Source organism: Chelmon rostratus, chromosome 16, assembly GCF_017976325.1.
Source record: "Chelmon rostratus isolate fCheRos1 chromosome 16, fCheRos1.pri, whole genome shotgun sequence".
NCBI classification, from domain to species: domain Eukaryota; kingdom Metazoa; phylum Chordata; class Actinopteri; order Chaetodontiformes; family Chaetodontidae; genus Chelmon; species Chelmon rostratus.
In genome coordinates, this window is record NC_055673.1 from 4,852,633 (window position 1) to 4,879,110 (window position 26,478).

Consider the following 26,478-nt stretch of genomic DNA (forward strand, 5'->3'; position numbering starts at 1 on the left):
AAACATCACTTACATTTTAATTGCCAGCATGTGGGATGGACCCGTTCGTTAAAACAATAAGAGGCAGAGCGCTCGCTGCCTTGCATCAGGGGGTAATTAGTCTCTGCGTCACATGTTATTTTTTGATAACTGTACAGGACAGAGAAGATAATTGCTGACAGAAGTGTTATAATTTAACAATTTCTCTCCCTATTTTCTCTCTTTCTGTGTCAGTTTGTGATTTCCTGCATTTCCCACAGACACTTGTTGCGTTCAGCAGTGGGTTCAACACACCAACTAAAGGAGAGAATAATAATACATGAATAAAAGCAAGAGAATGACTATTTGAATATGAGAAAAAGGGAGATACCAGTACACCGAACCTGAGGTTACACTGCACTAATGTTTATTTAGGCTGGTGTCTGGGCCTCTTCTATGACAGCTTCCCTCCACGCGATTATTAAATGTTCAAAAAAGAAAGAAGAAGTGGGTGTTTAATTCGGAGGAACTGACATCTTCTGGTGCTTTCAGCTGAGCCCTGAATGGTTGCTCTGTTATCTGCAATTTATAATGCTGTATAATTACACCTCAATTGTAGTTATCGCGCTCTATAATGTCACATTGTGTTGAAATATTAAAACAGGGGCTCTCAAAGTGCAGTCAGGAAAAATGGATCATCTCTAACTTCATCAGACCTTGAGGGGCAGATGGAGTGATTATCTGCAAACAGGTGAAGTGGTGCCGCCCTCGATTAAAGCACACAGTCAGGAATTAGACTGAAAAGTCTCTGACATAACAAAACGCATGTATATTTATACCGCTAATACCAATATTTGACCCATAATGAAACAGAGTCACACATTATTTTCCACCGTTTCTCTATTAACAAACGCCTCAGCGTGTCGTCTGATACAGCCTCTTTCTGAGACTCACAAAGCACAAATACGCGGCAGTGCAGCTGCGACAGACAGACAGTTTTCTTTCTTCCTTCCTTCCTGAGCCCTGCACCGGTGGAGGTAATCTGTTGACTGGATGGTCATCCTGCTGGGAGACAGATAGAGAAATGGGCTGAAGTTACAGCTGCCGGGCGCCCGGTGATACTGAGGTGAGATATAAACCTCCCTCCACCTCAAATCTCTCTATGTGGAAAGCTTCACACACACACTCGGCCTGCATTTGTGCGTGCGCGTGTGTTTGTGTATTCCCTCCAGGTCTGTGTGTGTGATAAGCTGCAGCCTGGAGGCTCTCTCCTCAGCTCTTATCTCCCTGACAGACGTTACCCCTGCGTGGCCACGGCCCCGACAGTCACACCGAGGGGGCCGGAGCGGAGCTTTCTCCGTGATTTCTGGAAGTTTCTATCAGATTTCCTCAGCTTTGTTTCTGACAGACAGAAAACTGTTTTTAATAAACACATACACCCCCCCCCACCCAATTTCTTGGTTCTCGGTTTACGGGGATAAACTTAATCGAGAAATCACTTCGCTGTGGAAATGAAGCTCATCTGGATGAAATCACTGTTTCTGCCAAGATTCGGATTCAGCCGAGCTGCCAGAATAACACAACTGATAGGAGCTCAGTAATTACGCAGACTGAAAGTCGCAATAAAATTAAAAAGGATTTCTGCACCGTGGAAGTGATATTTGTTGTTATTGAAACACCTCAACTCAGTAGAAGAAGTATAGCAGTAGATAAAAGCCTCAAGTGATAAGATTGTCCTTAAACTTGTCACCCATCTGCCCCCCAAGCTCTCCGATGTATGATCATTTCAAGCGCCTCGCCCCGTCGTGACAGCTCGCGCGCCGTTTCCCGGCGACCTATGAATCCTGTCGCTGTTTTCAGGGGCATTTTGACCTGGTCTGGTTTGACTGCTTGTAAAGCATGAAGTAAAAAATAATCATCAAATTCCAAATTTGTTTCCAACAAATCAACATATATTTTAAACTTATTTTTGTAATGTATGATATAATAGATGTAATTTTTAAAAAACTACACATTTTTGATTAAAAAAAAAAACAGAAATTCTGATTATTTTGACTATGGTTATGATCTGAGGCACATAAACTGATGTATTCTCACAGACTCCATATGCTAAAGTTTAGTCAGGACACTGTTTTGAAATAAGTATAAAATTTTTTAACGGCAGCAAATAGTCTCACCTCTTTTCCTCCCGGGTCATAAATGACCCGGTGTGGTTCGACTGTTTATAAAGCATGAAGTATAAATGTGTGTGTGTGTGCGTGTGTGTGTTTATTGTACTGGAAAGCACAATAGTGTGATCCATTATACCACTTATTGTGGCCGGGTCAAATTTGACCGGGAAGACCACAGATGCTATAAATTTTAATAAAACACACATATTTCAAAGAATATAGTCATAATTAATTTTACTTGCAAAAAACACAGTATGGAACCATCCATGTCATTTTCAAGCAATTATTTGAGAGAAAACCATAGTTATGATATGCAAACACTTGAAAACCTGAAGACCTGAAGACAACAGGAGGGTTAAGCAGCTTCGCGGGAAACTGGCCCGCCCCGAACGCCAAGCAGCTCTGATAAATCCCAGCCGTATGAGTCGAACGCAGGTAAGAATAATCAGGTAGCAACAAAGGAACAGAGAGGCTTCCGGATTTTGCCAAAATGATTTGAATAAACAAACATTACACCACTAATCGAGGCTGTGAGGAAATCCCTCTCCAGACAAAATAAAGCAAACAGAGCGTTTTCTTACCAAAATAATTTGTTATTATTCAATTATGGAAACCCACCACAGTTCATCTCAGCGGATTCTGCAGTTTTTTCTTCATAAAACAGCTATTTCGGCTTGACGTCTGCTGTGTTCTATTTCTGGCAGCGGGACGGTTTTAATATCCAAATAAGAGAGAAAACCCCGAAGACTGAGCCAAGAATGAACAATAACCAAACTGAACGTCCACACCCCCGCCCACGTCTACGGGGAGGAGGGCACGCCGTTCTTTCTCCTGCTTTTCTCTATCAGATGCTACAGTTTTGTGGCCCGGGGCCCGAGCTGGAGGAAACTAAATCAGCTCCATCGTGACGTGAAGATTAGATGGGGTGGGACTGGCGTCTAAACAGGCGGGCATTTCCTGTCTGTTACTGCAACATGTCATACTGTGCACACAGGATAAACAGGAGGCCCTGAATAGCTGTGAAAATATGCGAGTTAGCTCCGGGTTTACATCTGTGCTTTATGCCTGTGAGAGAGACTGAATGAGGATCTGAACCTAATGCAGGTTGCTCACCTGTATGTATAAGCACCACGGGGCTGGTTCCTCCAACAAATCACTAGTTACTAATAATACTGTACAAACCAGCCCATTGCTTTTGATCTTGGAGGTCCTGAAGTACACAAGGTTAAAACTGAAAGAAGTAAATGTCAATCATGCATGCAGCACTGTTAAATCTTAAGAGAAAAAGTCCTGATATGTGAAAATAAACGGGAGCTGACGACCACAGGCGGCAGAGGAAATGGCACGACTTTGCTTCATAATGTTTTCCTGCCTCTGGTTTATTTTGGTGCATCAGGACGCCTCAGAGAGGATTACCGCGCTCGTGCCACTAAGTAAAGGAAAACAAGGTAGGCGAGATTTAAAGGTTTTATTTATCACAAGCTCGTTCAATATGCGCGGTGACTGCGCTGCACGGTGGCACGGGCTGCGCTGAACGGGAATAAAGAGCAGCGAACACTAAAACCGCCACGTTCAAACGTGACCCAGTTTGTTTCAGCCCAGCATCGACAGTAACGAGGCCGAGGAGATACGGAGGACAGAGTTCACATCCTGACGGCCTGAGGGAAGACGCTCGTTCCTGAACACTTCTTTATTATCTGCTTCGATTGTTTCAAATCGGTTTAACACAAACTTAAGTCTGTTTCAAGAATTATTATTTGTCAGCACAGCGTCGAGCCTGAAGTATTGTTGCTATGGTAACCTGTGATCTACCACACAGCACCCTGCACACTGATTCAGAAAGGTGGCTGATGAGCAGATCTTTGAAGCCATATTACTTAAAGGAACACGTCTCTGCCAATGGGGAGTAATGTTACACTGATATTTTCCGTTATCACTCAGCCTCGTCTGTGTGTGTCTGCTCACTGTGTGTGTGTGTGTGTGTGTGTGTGTGTGTCATTAAGCCTGTACAAAGGTTAGCGGGGGGTTTATGTCCGAGAGAGTCAGTGCCAGCGTTTCTCCCTCATGGCTAGATCATCTGATTATTTTATGCACAGAACTGCATGGTCCAATTTGTCTGTGTGTGTGCATGTGTGAAGCACTGTGCGTATATGTACGTGTGTGTGTGTGTGTGTGTGTGTGTGCCTCTGCAAAGTGAGTACGTGTCTTTCCAGTGGACAGCTATCTCGCTTGCCGCAGGCAATCCAGGAAATGCTTCTCCGCTGGTCCCCTCAGATGTGACTGTGCGTGTGTGTGTGCGTGTGTGTGAGTGTGTGTGTGTGTTTGCGTTTGAACGGCAACAACAGCCCCCAGCCCAGTGCCAGCTGGATGCCCCATGAAAGGACTGGATGTATGGGGGGGAAGGATGGAGTGATGGGCAGAGGGGTAGAGGACAGAGGGGGTCACAGCCTCCTGCCAGTTCGCTCTTTTAAACTGGACCAGAAGTTCTGGGAGTGTTTAGACGACTTTCCGAACGCTCTCCTCCTGCTGCTACCGCTGTTTGTGCCCCTCCACTGCTTTTCGCTTTTTTTTTTCACCCTCTCTCCACCCCCAACACTGCCTTTATCTCGGTTTTCAGCCCTTCTGCAATCTCTGTCTTTTTTCCGCTGCCCACCCCACCTCATTTCCCCTCCCATCCTCCACTCCAATCATTTTTTTCTGCCAACACCCCCCCCCCCCCTCCCCTCTCTCTCTCTCTCTGTGTGTGCACGGTGTGCTGGGGAGATCCAGCTGGCACTGTGGCAACCAAGCAAGCCATGCATAGCTGGCATCATGTGCATGTGAGCGGATGGGAGTTCAGGGTGGCGTTGTGGCGTGTGTATGTGTGTAGTCATAGGCGTACATTTCGGGGGGGCCGCAGGGGACACGCCCCCCTCAATATCTAGAACATGTGCATTTGCACAGTAAAACCATGAATATACTTTTATTTTGATGAAACACTAGAATGGACTCATGGATGCAACAGTTCCTCCAGTAAAGTAGGTGGTTGCAGCGTGCAGCCGTAAAACATAAAGATGGAGCAGAGATGCACAGTTGATAACCACCGAGGAGCCAGAAGGGAAAAGAAGGAGGAGGCCCGACACCAAATCCACGTGAGCTTCACCTTCTCTGTCAGCACAAAGGTTTTAGCTAAGGGCTTGCAGTGTTGGCCAGTATCACACCGTTCACACACACCACTGATCCAGCTTTCAGAAGAATAAAACAGTTTTGCTCAATATGGGCCCTGTGAGATTCATCCTTTACGCTGTGTGGGTTTAGACTTTGGAGCTTAATATTTTTCCTGACGAATTTATTTAGAGGCTTTAACAAGCTCTCATTTTCTGATTTGGTTTGATCAACGTTTTAATCAATTATGACCATAATGTATTGTATTGTTTTCAGTCAGCTTCAATATCATATAGTTGAGATGTACAGTACATGAGTTCTCCAGATCATTCCAGACGTGGGATGTTTTGATCACATATGAAATTTTGCTGAAACGTGTACGAGCTATTGAAATCCAGGGGTTTATTAAATTAATTAATTAAATAATTAAATTAATTTATCACTAATGCGAATAGGTGCCATTTATGTGCCCAAACAAAAGACACACGAGAGGAGGGAGGAGGAAATCTAGCCAACGTGTGTGTTGGCTCAGTGAAGATAATGTTAAATGAGAAAAGTTGATCTACGGGAGAATAAATATTGTGGACTGTCCCGAAACACAACTTTAACAGTTCCAAAGTGAATGTAAACAGCAAATCTAAATAGCATTTATAGCTATTAGCTAGCAAAGTATGTGTATTCAGAGTACTTTTTACTCCAAACTGTAATCAGCTGAAGTACTTCAGTACTTTTATTCACTGCTGTTGTGTTGTGACATTAAACTGCAGTTCACTCTTCGTGCTTCATGTTCATCTGAACAGAAACTCTGCTGTGTGTTTAGCTTCGTTAGCTACTAGCTCTATTAGCTCCATTAGTTGTTAGCTCCATTAACACACCACGGGACTCTGCTGCCCACGGCCTGCTAGCTAACAGCTAAATAGCTCCCAACATGACGATTGCGTTATCGGGGCGAAAAAGGCTACAACTCCGGTCAAAAGTGAGTTTACGGCATCCGTTTGGATGCAAATGTATGTTTCGTAGGTCAGTAGCATGAGAAGACGTGTTCAGTTCAGTTTGTCATTTGCTACGTGATAGCTATACATACATACAAAAACCCTTATTGTTCCGGAGGCGTCCTGGGAAAGATCTCTGTTCATCCCAAATTCATTTTGTGTTGTCCCAGGACGCCAGGAGCCCTGGTCACCTGTGTTCTCCTTTACATAAATTATGACATTTCCACTATGAGCTGATGCAAAAAGGCACAGATCGGTGCATAAAACCCACCAGAATGCAGGAAATGAAGTGGTTCATGCTCAAATCGTGTTGCATGTGTTACATGTGCATATATTGTAATATGCTTACCCTCCCGTGTTGAAACAGTCACCCTTATGTGCAGCTGTAATCTCCAGCTGTCCTACAGCAACGTTTACTGTGTGTTTATAATGTTTCCCTAAATGCCTCTGTGTATCATTCAAGCTCTTCATTCTCAACTCCTCTCTCTCCTCTTTACTCTCTTCTTCCTCCTGCCTCACCCCTGCACCCCCCCCACCCCCACCCCCTTCATGCAACCCCACACAGCTCCCTCCTATAAACCGCGGCCCCGGTGGAGGGTGAGGAGAAACCATGACACGTGAGGACGTGCTTGACGGCGGCAGAAAAGCCAAACAGCACGGCGCTTTCATCTAGCATTTAACAGAACAGAGAGGAGCCGTTAACAGTCCTCAGCAGGGAAATTAGCGGGGTGTGTTGGGCCCGTGTACACAAAGTGCTGGGGTATTAACTGTTACATTATTGAGAGCCGGGGCCTTCTGCGCCTGACAGTTTAGATCTCACGCTGAGAGCCTGGAACCGGCTTCTATCGCTACAGCTAGCGATGTGCTCATAATGGTTTTTCTTCAGGAAACACAGAGCAAAAAAAGGAGCAGTCTGATCCGAAGATGTAATAGAAGAAGAAAAGAAGCAACACACACTCACGCTGTTTGTGCAAATCATCTATCATTACTTCTACGATGGAAAACCAGATCTCATTGTTTGGCTCAGCATGGGCATCCCAGCTGTATGAGAACACTATTTCATGGCACGAGCACATAACGTTGGTTGGTTCTGTGATTTGGTTGCTCGTGTCTAGTTCAGTAGCTAATGTGTTGAATTCACTTGGTTCATTTCTAACAATAAAAACATTAAATTTCTGCAACAGACTTGAACTTTTAAGACGGGCATCATGACGCTTTGGTCAGGAGGTTTATGATGATAAATGATGTGTCCAGTGGGTTCAGCACTTTAACTGCTTTAATTAGTACTTCACATGTTGCTGACTCAGTCGTTCATTTGCCATGTTTATGATCATTTTTTAGAAAGGTGAGTCAAGTGATGCAGTCGTTTTGACTCGCTTCCAGCAGCAGACTGGCCATCTGGAGCGTTTGGACTTTTCCAGGTGGGCTTCCTTCACATTTGGGCCAAAGCAGAAGAAAAAGACTCTAGATAGTCATCAGGTTTTCATTCTGATGACGGGCCCAGTTCACCTTGAGGGAGGGAGTCACTACAGCTAAAATTCACCACAATTAGGAGTTTATTAAATGCATGCTGTGATGCTAGTCAGTATTAACATGGTCTTGACCGGGCTGTTTGGTCACTTAATACTTTTTTTGACTCTATGTTGTCTGTGGTGTTAAGACTTTTTATAAAATGTCGATGTTTATTAGTGACAGGCACATAAACATGTAAAATTCACTGTATAGTTTGCAGCATTTGTCTGTGGATATGAAATAAAATAACTGTTTTAATATTCCTCTCCCAGAGATGGGTTTTAGTTCTTTTAGTGGGATGTGGGTGAGCTGGTCTAATTCAACAGTCCAGGGCCTGACAGCCAAAAGCAGTAGAGCTGGTCTTCCCACCTCGACATCGATGTGAATTACACGTCGAAATTTCACAGTGAAGTGTCCACAAAAGCTGATGCTCCATAGAATCAATGTGATGCTGATACAATTCACATTTATAAAGGAGCAAAGGCACACAAAGTGAGGATTTCTATAGTGACAAACAACAGACAACTGCTTTTCACAGCTCTGATTCTTCTCAGGTAAGTCGTGTCAAAGTGTCCTCGAGCACCGCAGTCCATGTGCGCTCATGGGAAGTCATTTTGCACGACCTTGTCACCTAAAAGCTAAACAAAAGCACGCCGCCATCTTTGTTTGTTCTACAAAGCATTGTGCGAGCCAACACCTCGCTGGCTTCATTCTGCGTCCTGGCGCTCATCTTCTAAACACAGACGAGATCGAGCGTGTACGTTACTTCATACGCATCTAGTTAATTCACCGTGGTGAAACACCAAGGGCACATTTAACACAGAGGAGGATGAATCACAAAGTCTGGGCTTGATCTCAGTTGGGAAGATAAAACATTTCTGTGTGCGCGACTCCCCAAAAGTCCTCAAGGTATGTGTGTGTACTTTGTGAGCAATGTGTGGACTTGGAGATTTTACATGTGTCGGTGAAGGATTTCAGTGTTAAGCTTGCATGTGTGCGTGTGCTGGAGGGGGAAAGAGTACCCTCCCAGATACTTTGAGCCAGTCACAATGCTATGCTTGCAGCAAGAACAGTAGCAGCTTAGCCACTTCTGAACCTCCCACACATCCCTCCCAACACACCGCCTGGCTACAAAGCATCTTTGTTCTCCGAGGAGACAATTCAAATCTCCTGCTCCGATTTCCCACGGATTTTTCTAAATGTAGCTTTCTCTCAAAAGAGTAGATTTTTTTTTTCTTGTTGTTTTGTTGTAAAGCTCAACATGGTGATTATTCAAACTAATCCCTGAAAAAAAAAAGAATTGTAGCAGAAGGAAGGAAAGCATTTTGACCAGTCAAGCAGGCAATGTTGAGTGCAACACTGTGGGAACACACACACGGCGATAAAAGTGACACTCTAACAGGTTTAGAGGCCTGACTGCTGATGTGTAGTGAGGCATTTCAGCATGTGAACATGTTCCTGGGTGTGTGTGCGTGCTTTGTGTGGCAGGTATGTGTGTGTGTGTGTGTGTTGGATCAATGCGTCAGAGGAGAAGACAAAAAAAACCCCGACCGAACACCGTGGCAACAGCTGCCGAATCACCGGACTAGCAAATGCCAAAAATTTGAAAGACCCAGCAGAAACATCCAGAGTGCATGCAGACATGACCCACGGTCTCACCAGACAGAAGGATTCAAAGGTAAAACAGGGAAGAAAACTTAAAAAAGAAAAACGACAGAGCACATGGAGCGCTCTCGCTCAGGAGGTGTTAGTTATGTAAAAAGAAACAGTGGATGCAAAGAATGGGAACCGGAAACAGAAAAGAAAGAAACCGGGCAAACTGGCTCACACCAACTTGAACCCCTTAGACGAATTCAGAAACAATCCCCGACACCGTCGCGTCCACCGCAGGGCCAAAGCGCCGCAACGAGGGCCTGCTCTCAGACTCATAAACCGCTGCTCGCATTTAATTTACATCCAGCAGAGCCACGGTTTCCCGGTCGCAGCGCGGCCGTATAGACTCCGGTTTTAAAAGAGCGGTTTCGATCTGAATTTTGAGCTGGCCCTTGTCCTGCATTTTGGCCCTGCTGTGTGGAAAGGGTCAATCAAAAGCCTCTTCTGCGCCTTGCTGAAAGGCGGCCAGCGAGGAGGAAAACATGAGGAGAGTCCGGTGTGAAGATTGAGAGAGGCAGCATCCCTGCAGCTCTCAGATCAGCCCTGATCCCAGCATGTGTGTGTGAGTGTGTGTGAGTGTGTGTGTGTGTGTGTGTGTGTGTGACAGAGAGATTTATGTATGTGTGCGTGCATGTTTGAGCAGGGATGTGGCCTGTATGTGCATGTAAACATCTTGTGCTGCACATGTGCACATACATCTGTGCACAGGACAATGTGTGGAGAGGCATCAGCTAACTGCAGTGCCTCACAGTGTGTGTATGTGTGTGTGTGTGTGTGTGTGTGTGTTTACAGGTACATCTCTACTGTGTGCACCTGTGCACGCTTCCACACATGCACAGCAAGTATGCGTGTGCGTGTCCTCTGGGGTTTGATGGACTCACCGATGACGATGGTGGTGATCTGGTGCCGACTGGCCCCGTACTTGTTCTTGACCTCGCAGATGAAAGTGGTGTTGACGGCGTCGTCCACCTTCCTCACCGTCAGCTTGTTGCCGTCCACCATCACCGTGTCTGGCAAAGAACCCGAGGCCCTGGAGAGAGGGGAGCGGGAAGGGGAGGGAATGAGGGGAGAGCAAGGTGGTGAAGAGGAAAGGCGAGATGAAGAAGGAAGAAGGAAAGAAAATCGGAAAGACAAATGGATGAGAAAGCGGGAGAGGAAAATGAGGAGGGAAGAAGCAGGGATGGGAAAAGACAGAGAGAGGGAAAACCAGGAAAAAGAGACATTTGTGACTGCAATATTTAAAGACAGCATCAGTAAGAGCAACCGTCTCCGAGGGACTGGAGGGAGACGGATCGACTACACAGATGGACGGATGGCGATTCTTACGCGGTCCAGGTGATGGTGGTGGGCTCAGGGTTGGCGTTGGCCAGGCAGAGGAGAATGGCGTCTGAACGGCCGACGTACCAGTTGTTGTCGTAGCCCTCGATGGATACAGAAGGGGGGTCTGAAAGAGAGAGAGTCGATGAAGGACACTGAGTGAAATCAGCGTGAAGGAAGATGTTTGACATCTGGTTTGCCCAGAACTGCCACAAAATCCAGCACGCCGACAAGTCACGTTAGCTTGTAGCTCACTGGCTAACGCACGAGCTTCGTGGTTGTACTGTAGGAGGAGATGACGGTTCCAGAACGCAATACCCATGAGCCTCGGCTACCAAAAAGAAGCCAGTCAGTAGGGAAACACAACAAACCAACACACCTCTGCAGCCCGTGTTGCAGATGTGATAAAAACATGGCGCCAAATGAATTCAAAGTGCTTTAATGTCAGCTGCAGATTGTGTTCTCAGTTTTCCCAACAGCGATCCTCAGCTTTCACCTGCCGTTAGCAGCACATGTAGCGCAGTTTGAAGCTCTGTGATTGGATGCTTCTTACTGAAAGACTCCTTGGATGTCATACTTTTCTCTCCTTACATGCTTTTATACTCAGCCTTGTACCCTTGACTTCTTATCAAAGAAGCATGTTTTTTTTTTTTTTGACACAGGTGTACCGATGCAGCAGGAGGATTTCATGTCCTTCAAATGTCGTGGGAGCGCCAACTGACATCTGCACACTTTTTCAATGCTTTTAAAGAGCCCGACAAAGAAAATGTCAGATGCTACGCAAAAACAAATGAATGCATGTAAGGGCTGGTCTGTATGTTCTACATCCATCATGGTAATTATTATGGATATTCTTTCCAATATCGGATTGCACACAAAATTATCAAAATATAGTCAACAAAATGTTTAATGCAATGAAGTGAGTTCCTGTTTTGCTAACAAACCTTCACACGTCTTAAAAACAACCCTAATATAACTCAGCTCGGTAGCTTTTCTTAATCATTTTCACAAACTCCTTAATTTATGTAAAAAGCAACACAGTACTCTCTCTCTCTCTTCCCAATACAAATTCTCCTTGTGTTTTTGGTCAGTTTATTAAAGTGCATTTACTTAGCGTAGTATTTGTGAGCATATGCGCATAAATCTTTTTTCTTTAATTCCAACAGTTCATCAAACTCACAGTGAACTCCTGCTGAAGCGCTTTAAAGTCGGCTCCTCTCCTCATCTCACATGCTGGCTGTTGCAGGGACGGACAGATATAATACGACTTTGTTGAATTCTATGTGTGACAATAAATCCTGTGATTTCTCGAGTGTTGGCATCATCTAAAAATTTAAGACCTTTCATAATTAAATAAGACCTTAGATCCGCTGACAGAAAAACGCACAACAGCTCTTCCCACTTGGCAACATGTCCCCACCAGCAAGCAAGCGAACTAACTAGCAGCTAACAACTGGTTTTCAGCCACAAGAAGCTCTGGGTTTTCAACACTGTCGGGTCATAAGCATCTTTTTGCAGCATGACGGGTCTGTATGTGCAGCGCACTGTGAGATGAGGTTAGTGGACTGATAGTAAACAGAAAGACATCAGGAATCGAAATGTTACACAAACAAAAAGCTCAAACAAGAAAAAAAAATGGATGCCACGTGTGTATAATGATGTGTGAACGCTCCGCTGTAGTAAAAATGTCAGAAATGTGGAAAAGAAACCTCGCTCCCTCAAAGAGCTTTTCCCCCCTGAAATCAAGGCGCTCTTATGCCAGGAGGATGAGAAAATCAGTTCGTGTCACTCTCGTATGTCTTATGTTCAAGTGAGGGCGAAGCAAAGCGACGTGTGTGGGAAGTTAAAACGGGCAGAACAGACAAGCTTGGCTCCGGTCGCCCTCAAATATTCCACGTTCAACATCTGCAGACTGAGAGAGAGGAGAGAGCGAGGGAGGAGTGTGAGGAGAGGACGCCGTGTCAAGGCAGCGAGAGGAAGAAGCAGCAGGACAGGAGGGCAAGCACAGTGTGGTGTGTGTGTGTGTGTGTGTGTGTGTGTGTGTGTGTGTGTGTGTTCCTCCTAGAGAGCGCTGACCTATAAAAGCTGATCTGAGTGATCCCTCACACCATCACTAAACTAACACACACACAAACACACACACACACACACACACACACACACACACAACAGGGAGTCGCTTAGCGTAAGTGTGTGCGCTCTGGTGCTTCTATCTTTGCGAGGACCGGGCTGGAGCGTGAGGACATTTTTGCCCGTCACCTCGACGAACAGCTGCTTTAGTGTTACAGTTAAAGAAAGAACGAGCGTCCTCACGAGTGCATACAGTAAGTACAAATGTGTGTGTGTGGGTGTGACGGCCCACAGCGTACACACTGACAGTTTCACCGCAGCCTTGTTTGTGTGCTTTTGTGTCGACACCCACACACACAAATACCGCACACACATACAGTGGATTAATAAATCTGTTCACATACTGAGAGGCAGTGCATATAGCCTGCGTATGTTTCTTAAAAGCCAGCGATGCAGGCATGACCTTGTTCATGTGAGGGGTCTTGTGGTCACGAGGAATGATTTCTCATATGTATTATTTCTTGCAACAGCAGGACAGACACTGATCATGTGTGCATGTCGTGTGTGTCCATGATCTAAAAGCCGCTGATTATGAGAAGAGGCTAAAAATCTATTCGATCTTTTGCAGGAAAGGCTACACAGTTGAGCCAACGCCGTCAGCATCCCTGAATCTCTGCAAAGCCATGCCGAACGTGTCTGATATTTTAATCCCATGTTAATTAGAAAGGAATCGAATGGATTAGATGTAATGTAGTGTGTGTGCACATTTGCATGTGAGCATGCGTTTTCTTGAAGAGCCAGGAGTGCTAAAGGAACAAAAAGATTAAAGTTAAAGGTGCCAGCATTTTGCGCAACTTACTTTTTGGGAGCTGTTCCTAAAGTTTGGGCTGAGGTTTGAGATCGGGCGTTACCGCGGGCATCGTTTCGTCTGTCCTCACGTGTAATTAAAGAATCTGGATTCATTTGTCACACTCTGCTTAGAGATTAACAACTGAGGAGAAATGCTGGCGAACACGAAGACCTTGAAGGAGGCTACAATTAATGAAGTGCACACCGGCCGGCTGTTGTACGGCTAATCACCACTCCTTTAATAAAATGTATATTAGTTATATGCTGCTATATCACTTAATTGACTGGCTAACCAGGAATCATGTGGCAAACATATGCTCAGTGAGTAAAGGTTTAAAACGACTTTAGGGGTTGGGGGCTGGTTTTCCCTCACAAAATTCACCTAGAGGGACGTCCTGGCAGCTGATTGCAGAATGACCTGCTGCCATAATAAATTAAATGTTAGCACACAAACAGTGGTGAGTGAAAATTTGTACAGTAAATATACACTCACCGGCCACTTTATTAGGTACACCTGTCCACCTGCTTGTTAACACAAATTTCTAATCAGCCAATCCCATGGCAGCAACTCAATGCATTTAGGCATGTAGACATGGTTTAGACGATCTGCTGCAGTTCAAACCGAGCATCACAATGGGGAAGAAAGGTGATTTACCCAACGTCTGATGGCTACTTCCAGCAGGATAACGACCATGTCATAAAGCTCAAATCATCTCAGATTCTTGTTAACAATGACCATTGAACCATGAACATGACAATGAGTTCGCTATACTCAAATGGCCCCCACAGTCACCAGATATCAATCCAATAGAGCAGCTTTGGGATGTGGTGGAAGGGGAGATTCGCATCATGGATGTACAGCCGACAAATCTGCAGCAACTGCGTAATGCTATAATGTCAATATGGACCAAACTCTCTGAGGAATGTTTCCAGTACCTTTTTGAATCTGTGCCAAAAAGGATTAAGGCAGAAGGCAAAAGGGGGTCCAACTTGGTACTAGCAAGGTGTACCCAATAAAGTGGCCGGTGAGTGTACATTCAAATGGCGATCAGTTTTTCCTAGAGATTGGAACACACACTACTCTGCAGGGCTGCACATATACGGGCCTTTATACAGCCATCTGTTATAGAAACATTGACTTTTACAGCAAACTAACAATATGGGTTATTGCATTCCTGTATTACACCCACAGTGTTTAAACTATGCAAATAAAATGAAAATGTGTTTTCAGATGTTGCAGCAAGCCGACCAGATGTTTTTATTATTCGGATCATTAGAGAAGCGACTCAGGAAGTGTTTCAGAATGTGGGTGTGTGGAGAAAGTGCTGCACGCTAACATATTACAGTATCATCTTCTCATCACCGCGGCCTCACAGCTTGGATAGAAATGTGGGCTGATTGTTTTAAATTTGGCGATGTGGGGGACGTCTATAGATGAGCGGTGAAGAGTGTGCAGGTGATTGCCAAAGCAAAAGCCCAAAGGCTCTAGCAAAGCACTGGTCTGCGCATGAAGTTTTTGCCAGTTGGCACTTTCGGATCCAGCCAGGTAATTTGTATCCGTAGTCAGGCCCGTGACAAATGATAGCGGCAGCACCGGCGGCTGCGCATCAATCATCATTCATTACGTGAGCAACAGATTTAATGTGCGCGTGCGCGTCTTCCTTACATTCCACTGAGAGCTTGAGAGGGTAAACCCACGGCCGCTCCTGTGTCCTCTGGTCCACCATGCAGGTCACCTCCCTGCCGTTGTCTGCCGGCGTGGGGACCAGCCGGTAGTCGCTGCGCACCGTCACCGTGCCGTCCGGCCCGTTCGTGGTGCTGGTCGAATAGTTGCCTCCGACCGAAGCCAGCCACTTGATGGTGGCTGCCGGTTTGCCGTCCGCCGCCTCGCACTGGGCCACCACCACCGACTTGGAGCCCGCCTGGACCGTCACGACGTTGGCTGAGTTCTTGGGTTTGGCTGAGGGCAAAGAGTGAAAGAGAGAGGGACACATAGACACAGGGGAGTTAGTGATTAAACCTCCTGAACACCGTGGCTGCTGACTGGTGTGACCCTAGGCCACTCAGCATCACAGAAAGAGAAACAGCTCGATAAAGGCTTCATAGAGCATTCACATTTTTAAATCCAATTAATATATGTTTTTTCATGGTTTAATGACAGCTGCTGCGGTCTTAGAATAATCCAGCACAAAGCTCATCCTACGCATACTGGTGACAATCTTACAAAGTCAAACTTTTCAGGGAAAGGGTTGGAAAAAACGGACAGTTTGGTCTTCATAATGCATTTTTGACATCATCCAGTGGGTTTGGAGTGAGTCTCATCATCAACAGTTCACATCGCAGCGGTGATACGCAAAACGTTGCCTTTCCTTGTCCTGTCACATTAGCTTTGTTAAAGCAAAGTGGATGTTTTACAAAGCAGCAATGCTCCATGAAAATGTCCGTCCCTTCTTAAAGGGAAAACCCAACCTCTGGCACATTATCAATCAGTCTGGAAATGTCAGTGAATTCCATTATTTTGTGATGTCAAGTGTTGTAATTTACTTTTTTTTTTTTTTTTTTTTTTGAACCCACTCTTCTTTAACATGTGTTTCACACTTTGCACTGCGGGATGTGATTTAGTAAATTTCCCTTGGATGCCCTCAGTCTGTCGTGCGCGGCTGCAGAGACAGCGACACACATACCGGAGTTGAAAGATTGAACTTATGAAGAAAAAGTCAGGCAATTATTGAAAACATGTTTTTTGCCAGTGCATTGCCTGCTGGTTTATTGAGGCTACTGTCAGTGGAAAATTGGTTTGTTTCTGTGTACTTTGGTGGATTTCTTTAAGCTGAATGAGTCAACAAAAAGTCCCTCGTCTTTAATTCTAAGGGGCCCCGAAGGTTTATATTTCTATTAATTTTTGAAATTATTGCACATTTCCTGTCTTTTCTACAGCTGGACTGCAAATATCTCAACATCATATCTCAACAGTGCCATATTGGACTAATCTGGACAATTATTCATGATAATAAGAACAAATTATACCACCAACCAACAAAACACACCTACAAATGCTGGGTACATCATTAGCCTTTAGCATTACCCTCAACATTAAGGCCTTAAAGACCCTGAAACTGCTTTAATGTGTTCACTGGAGGTCTTATTTTTAAGGCCTGATCATACCAACAATTCAAATGAACAAATATTAGGTGTCAAATTCAACCTGCGAATTTGCCAACCAATAGTTATCCAGCTTGACAGTGGTGACCTTTAAGGAAGCAGAGAACCACAGTAGGAGAAAGCTTTCGTAGCTTATTAGCCGCGTTGCATTGCCTGTCTTTGTATAAACGGCTCCACAAAAGAAGCACTGTTCCATGACAGCTACGAGACAGAAATCAAAGGTACCACAACTCCTTTGCAATAAACTGCGTGAACATGTTGGCCCACAACCCCACATTCACACCCACGCCTCGCTGTGATTGGCAAACTGAGCGGAGGTGAGGAGGGAGCCGGGGTTTGAACTTTTCTATCCAGCTCGCTTTTTTCCTTCTTCATTTATTCACGACACAACTATTTCTGTCACTTTTCATGTGAGCAAGCGAGCAAAACAGCGACTGTCTTCCAGGAGAGACTGTGTGAATATCTCGGTATTGAATGCCGTCACGTCTCCACCCTCTCTATTCGGAACTATTATAAACGATTTCCAGCGTGGTCAGAAAACACGTTGGTCAAACCACTTCTTTGCTAGTGAAACCACATATTTAACAAAGGCGTGTGGAGGATCCGGCTCTGATACTGTATTACAAACGTAAAGTACTAAGTCAGAAACTGACATGTCACTACCTCGCTGGCTTTGCGGCGAGTACCTCATGCTTTGGTTTTCCGATAACGTCAATATGCACGGCAGCGTGCAGCTTCGGTGCAAGCAGCTGTGCAGATTTCACTTGTTTCAACATGCACTGGCAGGTTTCTCAGACTTCTGGGGTTGTTATGTAACAGAGGTTAAAAGGACAGGATCCATTGTATTTGCTTTAGTGAACACAATGGGCTTCTGATGAAGAACTCCTTCCTCATTTAGTTTCATATCATTATTTCTTCATGCAAATATGAAGTCTCAGTGATTAGCTATGTTTGTTTGTGGATTGTGTGTGATTATGTCAACTTTGTTATTTTAATTGGCTTCAAAGTTGGTCTCATATCCAGGCACCATTAAAAACATGACATGTCTGAAACCTGAAGACATCTTCGGACGGGAGGTGAAACAGAGAGCAGGAGGAAGACATGAGGAGCTGAGACGAATCAAGACGAGACATGAAGAGGAGAGGGGACACAACGAGAAGAGGTGAAACGGGCATAAACAGAAAGGAGAGGAGAGTAGAGCAGGGAGGGTTGATCTGCAGGCTTTAAGAAGTCGGGAGCATCCATCCCTGATGTTTTTCGTGACACTGCATCCAATTGATGCTCCTCCTCATGTCGGTCTGAGGCATTCTGAGTCCAGAGTAATTAGGAGGCGAGCGGGAAGCAATGCTAACAGAGTTGAATAAACACTTCAACCCCCCGCACGCCGGCCCCCACCTCCCTGTGGTAGTATCAACAGGCTGAATGCCAGAGACTGACAGGGAGACCGGAAAAATGCATTACAGTAATGTTTCCAAACACTGCTAACTGCAGGAGATGTGTTTGGTTTAGGAAACCAAGCACTTAGAAAGCTTAAAAGGTGAACAGATTCCTGCAGAAGTCATATTCACCACACGCTTTCATAAGTAAGTATTCAAATTACATTCTGATGAGTGCTTAACCAAGGATTGTGGTTTTTTTATAAGAGCAACAAGTATTGCAGTTTCAAAACTTTCCGAACTCCCACTCACAGCTGCAGATGACAGTGTGGAGATATGACTTGCACTCTAGAAACTACTGGACTTTTAAGTTCTGGATGTGAAATACGGGCCATTTGCTGCGACACGCTGTCCCTGTAGCGGGTAGGGCTTCTTCGGCGAGGCACATGCTTGCCCTGACTTGAACCTGAGACTCTTTCTTCTCACCTTGGCAGTAGTTGCAGAGCAAGACCTGCGACTGGAGGATTGCCAGTTTGAATCATAAACAAGACGCGAGTATCTGCCAAGTGCAGAGATTTGTAACTGAGTGTGAAACCGGCTGCTGCTGAATTAAGGTGGCGTTCACACAGGACAGCTGACATCTGTCGTAGTCACAGGGTGTGCGTTGAAACCGACCAGACACCCAGAAAGCAAATTAGCGAAGCCCAGCACTGACTGACACTAATGCTTACATTTGGCTCACATTCTGCCAGGCAGTAAGAGTTATAATGCAATCTGGCTGCAAGGGCATCTGCTTAACCTTGATGCCATGATGAACTGGGCCACACTGTAGCCTTCTGAAGACCTAGTTCTGAACCAGATTACAAGCTCTTTGTTGCACCTGGCCCAGTATCCAAATGCTGCCCACACACATGCCTACACGGGGCTGTTTAGAACCACTTTTGGACCAGAGCCTCTTGCCATGGCCACAGCTGACCTATTTATTCCCTTAAATCAACCAAACTTGACCCATCTCCTACTGGGCTGTGTTGCTGTATGCAGCTCATAAAAGCGTTTGAAGCAATCTGTGCAAACTTTAGAGGCCGATGAAGTCCATTAAAACGTCAGCTTTTTAGCCATGCTCCCAGCCTGCCTCTATGTCAGTGGGCTGGTCCACCGGCGTGGTTCAGATTAAAAAACCTCAACAATTAATGGATGGATTGCCATGACGTTCTGTACAAACAGTCATGGACCCCAGGTGAAAGGTCTACTGACTTTGGTCATCCTCTGACATTTCCACAGCACCACCACAAGGCTGACATTTAGGTTTTTTAACAATGTGTCCAGGCAACTACGTCAGTGCAAACATTCATGTTCCCTTGACATGTCATACAGAGCCATTATCAGGTCAATGTTTCATGCTAATTAGCAAATGTTAGCATGTTGACATGCTAATCTAAGATAACGGACATGGTAAGCATTATACCTGTCACACAACAGCATGTTACCCTTGTCGCTGTGAGCATGTCAGCATGGTGATGTTAACATTTAGCTCAGAGCTTTGCTGCTTACATGGCTGCAGGTCTTGTTATTTGGTCAATCGAAAGGTTAACTTATGTTGCTTCCTGATATCTCCCTCTGTTTTGAGTTTGTCTCAGGTAGACTTCCTCAGACACAAAAGAGCCAGGAAGTAAACCTGATCACTCTCTGAAGACCTTCATTTGACCTTCAGAGCCGCTGGGATTCGTTACCCTTTACTTGAACACCACTGGGTCAAGTGCAAAACAGGAACAAACTTAATCCTCCACATTACCTACATCAACTACAATAAGTCACCAGTGATCTGCTGAGTTTTTAACACAAAGTGGGATCACCAAACAATGTGTGGTAACACCGAAACTGAGCCCGCAGAGCAGATGTATTTGGATTCAGCAGCACTGACGAGTGGCACATATCACTGTTTCCTCCTCCCTCTCTAAACATGGATTTATTCACTGCTGTACCCTGATGAAGGCGGCCAAGTGATGCTTTTTTTTGTTGTTTTTTTGCACTTTTCCGCATACATTAGCCAAAAATCAATAAAGGCTTCTGGATCTTGTTAAATTTTTGGAATTCATGTCTCACCGGCTGTCCAGGTTTGTAAACATCTCCTCTCAGCTCGACACCCTGCTGCTGAATATTTCCAGACATTGTTGGGGAAAAAAACATCTGTTTGGCTCTCTATGTCTCCTCAACTGTTAACAATGCATGAATATTCAAGGAACACAGGAATAGTTTACACTGCAATTATTCTGTTGTGTGTGTTGTTTTGACAACCCATTATTGGCTGCTAGAAATGTTGACAAAATGCATTAATTTAAGCTTCAGGCTAATTTGGCTAATTTAAGCTTGAGGGCACTAGCTAAGTGCCTGAAATGTTTAAAAATAAATAAAAAGGAAAGGAAATAGGGAATAAGCTCCAAAGTCACTATTGTTATGCAGAAGCTAAAAGCTGAAAACACATCATTTTGACTTGTAAACCCAGCTCAGCACAGACACAGAAAGCACCTTGAGGCCTTATATTTCAAGACCCTTTATGCTGCTGCATTTAACTGCACTTTGACTGATTCAGTGCAACCCTCCGAGGGCACTTGTAAGCTCAAGGGCATTTCCCTTTTTTTTTTTTTTTTAACTTACCTCTGTCTGTTATCAACAACTCAGTGATATAAAGAACAGTGGATGCTGTTCCAATTCTGCAAGGTTGTTGGTACACAGCAGCGTTTGTTGTTGTAGTTTTGGCGTGCTGACTGACATGTATTCGGTGTGTGGGGAATGGCTGTCCTTGTCATGTTGTCTTTTCCTGCTATAAAGGTCCTCCATAACTGAGGGTGAAACACAATAAATATACTGAACAGATGCTGGCTTTAGTGTGACGTCATGGCTGGAAGCCAAAATGCACAGAAAAATTCATTTCAGTTCAATTTGTGTAACAGCCAAAGTAATCGAATGACACTTTCATATGGAGCAGGTTTAGACCACACAAGCACTTGGTGACAGCGGTGAGAAAAATCATCCTTTTAACAGGCAGAAACCTCGAACTGAACCGGGCTCTGGGTGGGCAGCCATCTGCCTCGACTGGTTTTGCCCCACTAGGCCAAAAGGGATTACTTTGTCTCTTTTTCCGTTTAACCTATATTCATCCAGGGAAGATTTGCTTCGCACACATGGCTTCTTAAGGGCAAAACCCCATTTCTCACTTCCACATTTCTTCACCTGGGAGCTGCCCGGCAAAGCATTCTTGCTGCTGGCGGTCGCCGAGCGTCTGTCTGGAGCTATCGAGGTCATAATGTTGTAATAGGAACGCCTGGACAGAAGGTGTTCATTAAGAGGAGAGCGTTTATTCCCCATGATCAGTGACTGGAGTTCACGTAGAAGGGTTATGCAGAGGACTGAAGTTTAGTCATACAAATATTTCTCAGATGCAGAGCTGCCCCAGAGGTAGAAAATGTCTCATTAGCCTCATTAAACCACAATAAAACCTGTTAATCCTTAACGCCAAATTAAAATTGGTTGTCCACTGCACACCACTTATTTAAATGCCTCACTTTTAAAGCTGGTTTGGCTGTAACTGCTGCTATTTCCTTCTTCCAAGCAAAAGCCAGGAGTTGAGTTTTTATTAAACAAAATTATGACTGGTGTGTTTGGTACACCAAATTAATCAGCACACCACACACACATTAATAAGCACACCAGGCCAAACTGCCTCCTGAGTTACCCTGTGGTCAGTTGCTGGCAGGCCACGCAGCATTTAAAAGGCTATTTTTTTTTAAATGGAGTCTGGCGCAGTGCTCACTCCACATTAAACACACTGGGGCTACATTACATCACTTCCAGCAGAGGGCCAAGCAGCATCATCGATCGGTTTTAACCAGATATTCTCTGGTCCGGCTCGGCTAAAATCACAAAAAAAAAATCCGTCATCACGTTAGCATGTGGTTCACTCCCGAGTGTGTGGAGGGGCTGATCCCGCCCTCGCTGAAACATGAGAGGAGGCGATCTGAATGATGGGGTGAAGTCTCAGCAGGGGCGCAGATGCGGGATGAATACAGGGGAAACACGGGCGGTGGCACTGTCATCACGTAACGACTTTCCCAGGCAATGACACAGAGGCCGACTCATGTTTTTCAGAGCAGAAAGCACAGAGACCCCCCACGAATGCAAACCAGTGATTTCCAAACGAATTAGTCTTTTTTGCCTGGCGGGGGTTCCCCTTGGCCTGGTGGCCCGCCTGGCCTGTACAATCAACACTGAGATTCAGTAAGTATAGTGTGTGTGTGCTTTAAAGTGGTGGTTCATGAACATAATAACCACATATGTGCTGTGCACTTAAAGCGTCTCACAACATAATTTTTTTCTGGACAAAGCATAATAAGGGCTGGTCTACATTTCATTGCCCAACTGTTGCCTTTTTCAGTGGGCTTCACTAATGCTGCTTTGCCAGAGCAAAGTGTTTTCAGAAGCTACACTCCACTCTGCCACTTATTCACTCTGTTGATCTGTGGACTAGTGACCCTCCACTCTGCAATCCACTCGTCCAACCTCTGGACTCTCACCGTCTCTCCCTTCAGGTTCAAAACAATGAGGCCAATTTTTCAGTCTGAGGTCTTAAAACACTTATAGCAGCCTACTGATCTGCTACACGCTCCCTCACCTGCAGTTGTATTTCTGTCCTGCTGGCTACACTATACCCAATAAGATGCGGTATAATTGGCTACCATTCATTTTGTATTGTCCCCATCCAAGAGGATATGATATCATTCACTGCCAAGTGAGTGATTCTTTATTCACAACCCAATAAGTGGTAATAAGATTGGCTGGCGGTGGTGCTGTATCCAATAAGTTATAATACAATTGGCTGTCAGGATTATGCATTCATACTTAAATAAGTTGTGATATCATTGGGGTACTAGTGGTTCTATATCCAATAAGATGTAATACGATTGGCTGCCACCAGGTGTGGATTCACTCGGGTCTAATGTGATTGGCTCATATGGATTCTATATCCAATAAGGTAAATGATGACTGTCTTTCAGTGACTTTGAGACACCTGGTTCTCCAGAATCCGCCCCAGAGAGCTTGGCACTGCTCTGTCTCCAGACAAAAGGCGAGTCAGTGAGCCTTCCAGCAGGTATTTCCCAGTCTACCTCTGCTTTGTGCCAGCAGGAGCAGTTTAGGAGGCTTAGCCCACATCCTTCTGCAAGCCCGCCAGAATATCGCTCCGTGTTTTCTCTGCAATACAGCCAAGTTCTCCTGTGTGCTCTGCTCTCTGTGCGAGAAGCTTCCAGAGTGGATTTTGTATTGTTGTGTGAAGGTTTACTTATAAAAACGACTGGGGAAAATAGTACTGACCCAGCTGGGGGAACACAAAAGGAATTGTAAAACACTTCTTCTCTTGAACCAGATTGGCTGCAACAACTAGGGTAGCGAAGCAGGGATTTCTGGCACAACTTCACCAACTTCAAACATGCGTGGAAAAAAGGAAAAGTCTGAGAAGATCAAAAGTCCAGCAACTTTTAGAGCATCAAGGACGACTTCATTGTCAGACCAACACTGTTGAGCCTGTGGCTTTCATCAGGGTCATCCATGAACCTGACCATCTCTGTTCTTCATACAAGTGTTGCTGGAGATTTGACCTCTGGTGCTGCAATTAATTCATTCCTCCTCACTGTACAGTGTCTCCACAGTGACTTACAGGAGAGTCTGCGTGTGCCATTTTCGTGTAGCAGGCAAGGAATCCCCACACTTGCGTTTGAGGCAGCGACATATTAACTACAGTTGAACTAGTGTTCCCACATTTACAGTATAATAAGCATGCTTTCAATTCTTTCAGCGATCCAGCTTTCTTTCATTCTTCCTTTGATTGTGTTGGGACCAAATTATTAAAATGTCATGATGTCTCCCACATTTGACCCTGACAGACAAAGGGAAAAAGCACCAGGCGGACTGCATTAAACTGCATGGAATATGAATTCAATAAATGCAGTGTGTCAGTTCAAAGTGCATCACGTACGATCGCCCCTTGAGCCAGCCATTATGATAGGAGCTCTGAGCTCTTTATTGTACAAGCACTGACGCTTTAGGTCATATACTATAAGCACAGGACTGGAACAAGCGCTATTCAAATTCAAGTGTGAAGCCTCCTCTGTGCTGTTAACGCCTGATTCCTTTGTAAGCGGAGTGCAAACGAGAGGACATGTGGGTGGATGAATAACACCAGCTGTCACCGATTACAAACAGGATGCGTCAGCTGCTAACAGCAACTAAACATCCACTCAGTTTCAAAAATCAAGAAATCAAGGTAACTTTAAGCGGCTCTCCAGATTCACATCCTGGGCTGTGTTTGCTAAATGCTTGCAGCGTCTCAGCCTGTTGATATGTGGGTTCAGAGAATAAAAGCTAGCAGGTGTCTATAGTATGTTACCTCGTGCTAATTGCATCGTACACTACTTGTTATTTAATGAAGTTTCTGAAGTCTGACACTGTTTGCGTCTCCTCGTCAGTTCCCCACTACCACCAATTTTAAATTTGAGTTAAAGCAATGTTTTTTTTAGCATTTCTAAGCAGATTAATTGACCTTAAATGGACATCAAACACACTGACAGATGGTGTAAATCACACTGAATGAAAAAATATATCATGTCTGTGTGTGTAACGTGAGTTATGATTCTGAGAAGTGTGATTTTTAAGAAAAGCTGCAGCGATCGCTTCAGGTTTCAAAGTACAACTCTGATTCCAAAAAAAGTGACTAAAACAGAATTCAATCATCTGCAAACAAACTGTTTACCAACAACAGTTTTACAAAGTGTTCCTGAGTCCATGTATTAATCTCCTTTATCCAATCATGTGTTCACAAAGTGTTGAACCTCGCTCCATCCTCGCTGTGAACCACTGAGCCTTTCAATCATGATACTATCACCTGTCACCAATCAACCTGTTTACCTGTGGAATGATCCAAACAGGTGTTTTTGGAATGTTCCACAACTTTCCCAGTCTTTTGTTGCTCCTGTCCCAACTTGTCTGAAACGTGTTGCTGGCAACAAATTCAGCGGCAGTTGCTGAAACTGCTGACTGTGTTGAGAAGTCGGCCAAATCTGCAGGCCAGACTATAATAACCAACTTCCCGTTGTTTTCAGGACATTGGCATGCACTTGTCCCTTTAGCCTCATGCAGGCTTTTTGCCTCATCTCTCTTCCTCTGCTTCCCCCTGCAAATCTCCCTGAGGAGGCGCACCTCAGCTGGTGTTGCAGTTCTTGATATATTCATCTTTTTATATTACTGTTACAATGACTGCAAGTGTGAGCCAAACATGCAGTGCGAGTATGTGTTGGCGACAGCTGTACTTGATGTGATATGAATGTGGTCTTTGTAAAGCAGCAGAAGTCAGAAGCAGAATTCCTGACAGAGAAATGTCAAGTGATTGTTTGCCACTGCTACTGGGTATATTTACATGCACAAGAATAGTCTATGGTGAGATTATGTTAACAACCTTCATTTTACTATCACAAAGGGTCCTCAAAAAGTAATTAATTCAGTCACTTGGTGAAAACAGACCCAACTCTAATTAAACTGCAATTAGTGAGTGTTCAGATATGTCACACTGGTCACATAAGTGGTTGACTCTGATACGCTGTGTGCAAAAATGATAACGTAATGGCAAGTTACTGTGGTAAAAGCCAACATCTGTAGAAGAAATGAATTCACTGGTGAGCCTGATCCTCTTTTTGCACATGTACATCTATTATCTAAATATGAGGATGGAGCCTCCAGGTCTAAAGAAGTGAAACCAATGCAGAAGTGCCTTCAAACCCCCAGAAGGGGGTGACTCCATTGGCTGCATAAAGAATTCTGGCTGTATGTGAGCGTGTGAGAAAATGACTCCACTTCTCACTTGATTTATTACCTCTGTAAACTGTCTCCTAATGAGTTTATGGTGCCAGTCTCTAGGTTCAAGTCTTCTTTGACACAGCTGCTCATTTTTTAAAGCATGTTGCCATTTAGAGTAAAATAAACAATATATGACAGATATGGTCACTTGTGGCTCCAAAAAACGAAGATGGCAACAGCCATAATGCCAAACTTGAGGCTTAAAGACGGCTGTCCACAATCATATTCACCTGCTGACAGGCAGTCAAATTTCTAATACTGACGTTTTGATGCAAGTTCAATGTTCCATTCTTTAAATAACTATTAATAATAACTACTTATATCAATTTACTAAAACACAGGAGAAAAATTTATATCAAGCTCAAACACATG

General features: G+C 44.6%; 1 protein-coding gene across 2 annotated transcripts in view; it reads right to left on the reverse strand.

Moving 5' to 3' along the window:
- Positions 1 to 26,478, reverse strand: part of pvrl2l (PVR cell adhesion molecule related 2 like) — a 258,989-nt gene that overhangs the window by 124,214 nt on the left and 108,297 nt on the right. For both annotated transcript variants that reach the window (XM_041954821.1, XM_041954820.1), the window contains exons 4-6: positions 15,333 to 15,626; positions 10,757 to 10,874; positions 10,312 to 10,460 (exon numbers count right to left, since the gene is read on the reverse strand). In XM_041954821.1, coding sequence (XP_041810755.1) covers positions 10,312 to 10,460; positions 10,757 to 10,874; positions 15,333 to 15,626 — 561 coding nt within the window. The remainder of the gene's footprint in view (positions 1 to 10,311; positions 10,461 to 10,756; positions 10,875 to 15,332; positions 15,627 to 26,478) is intronic.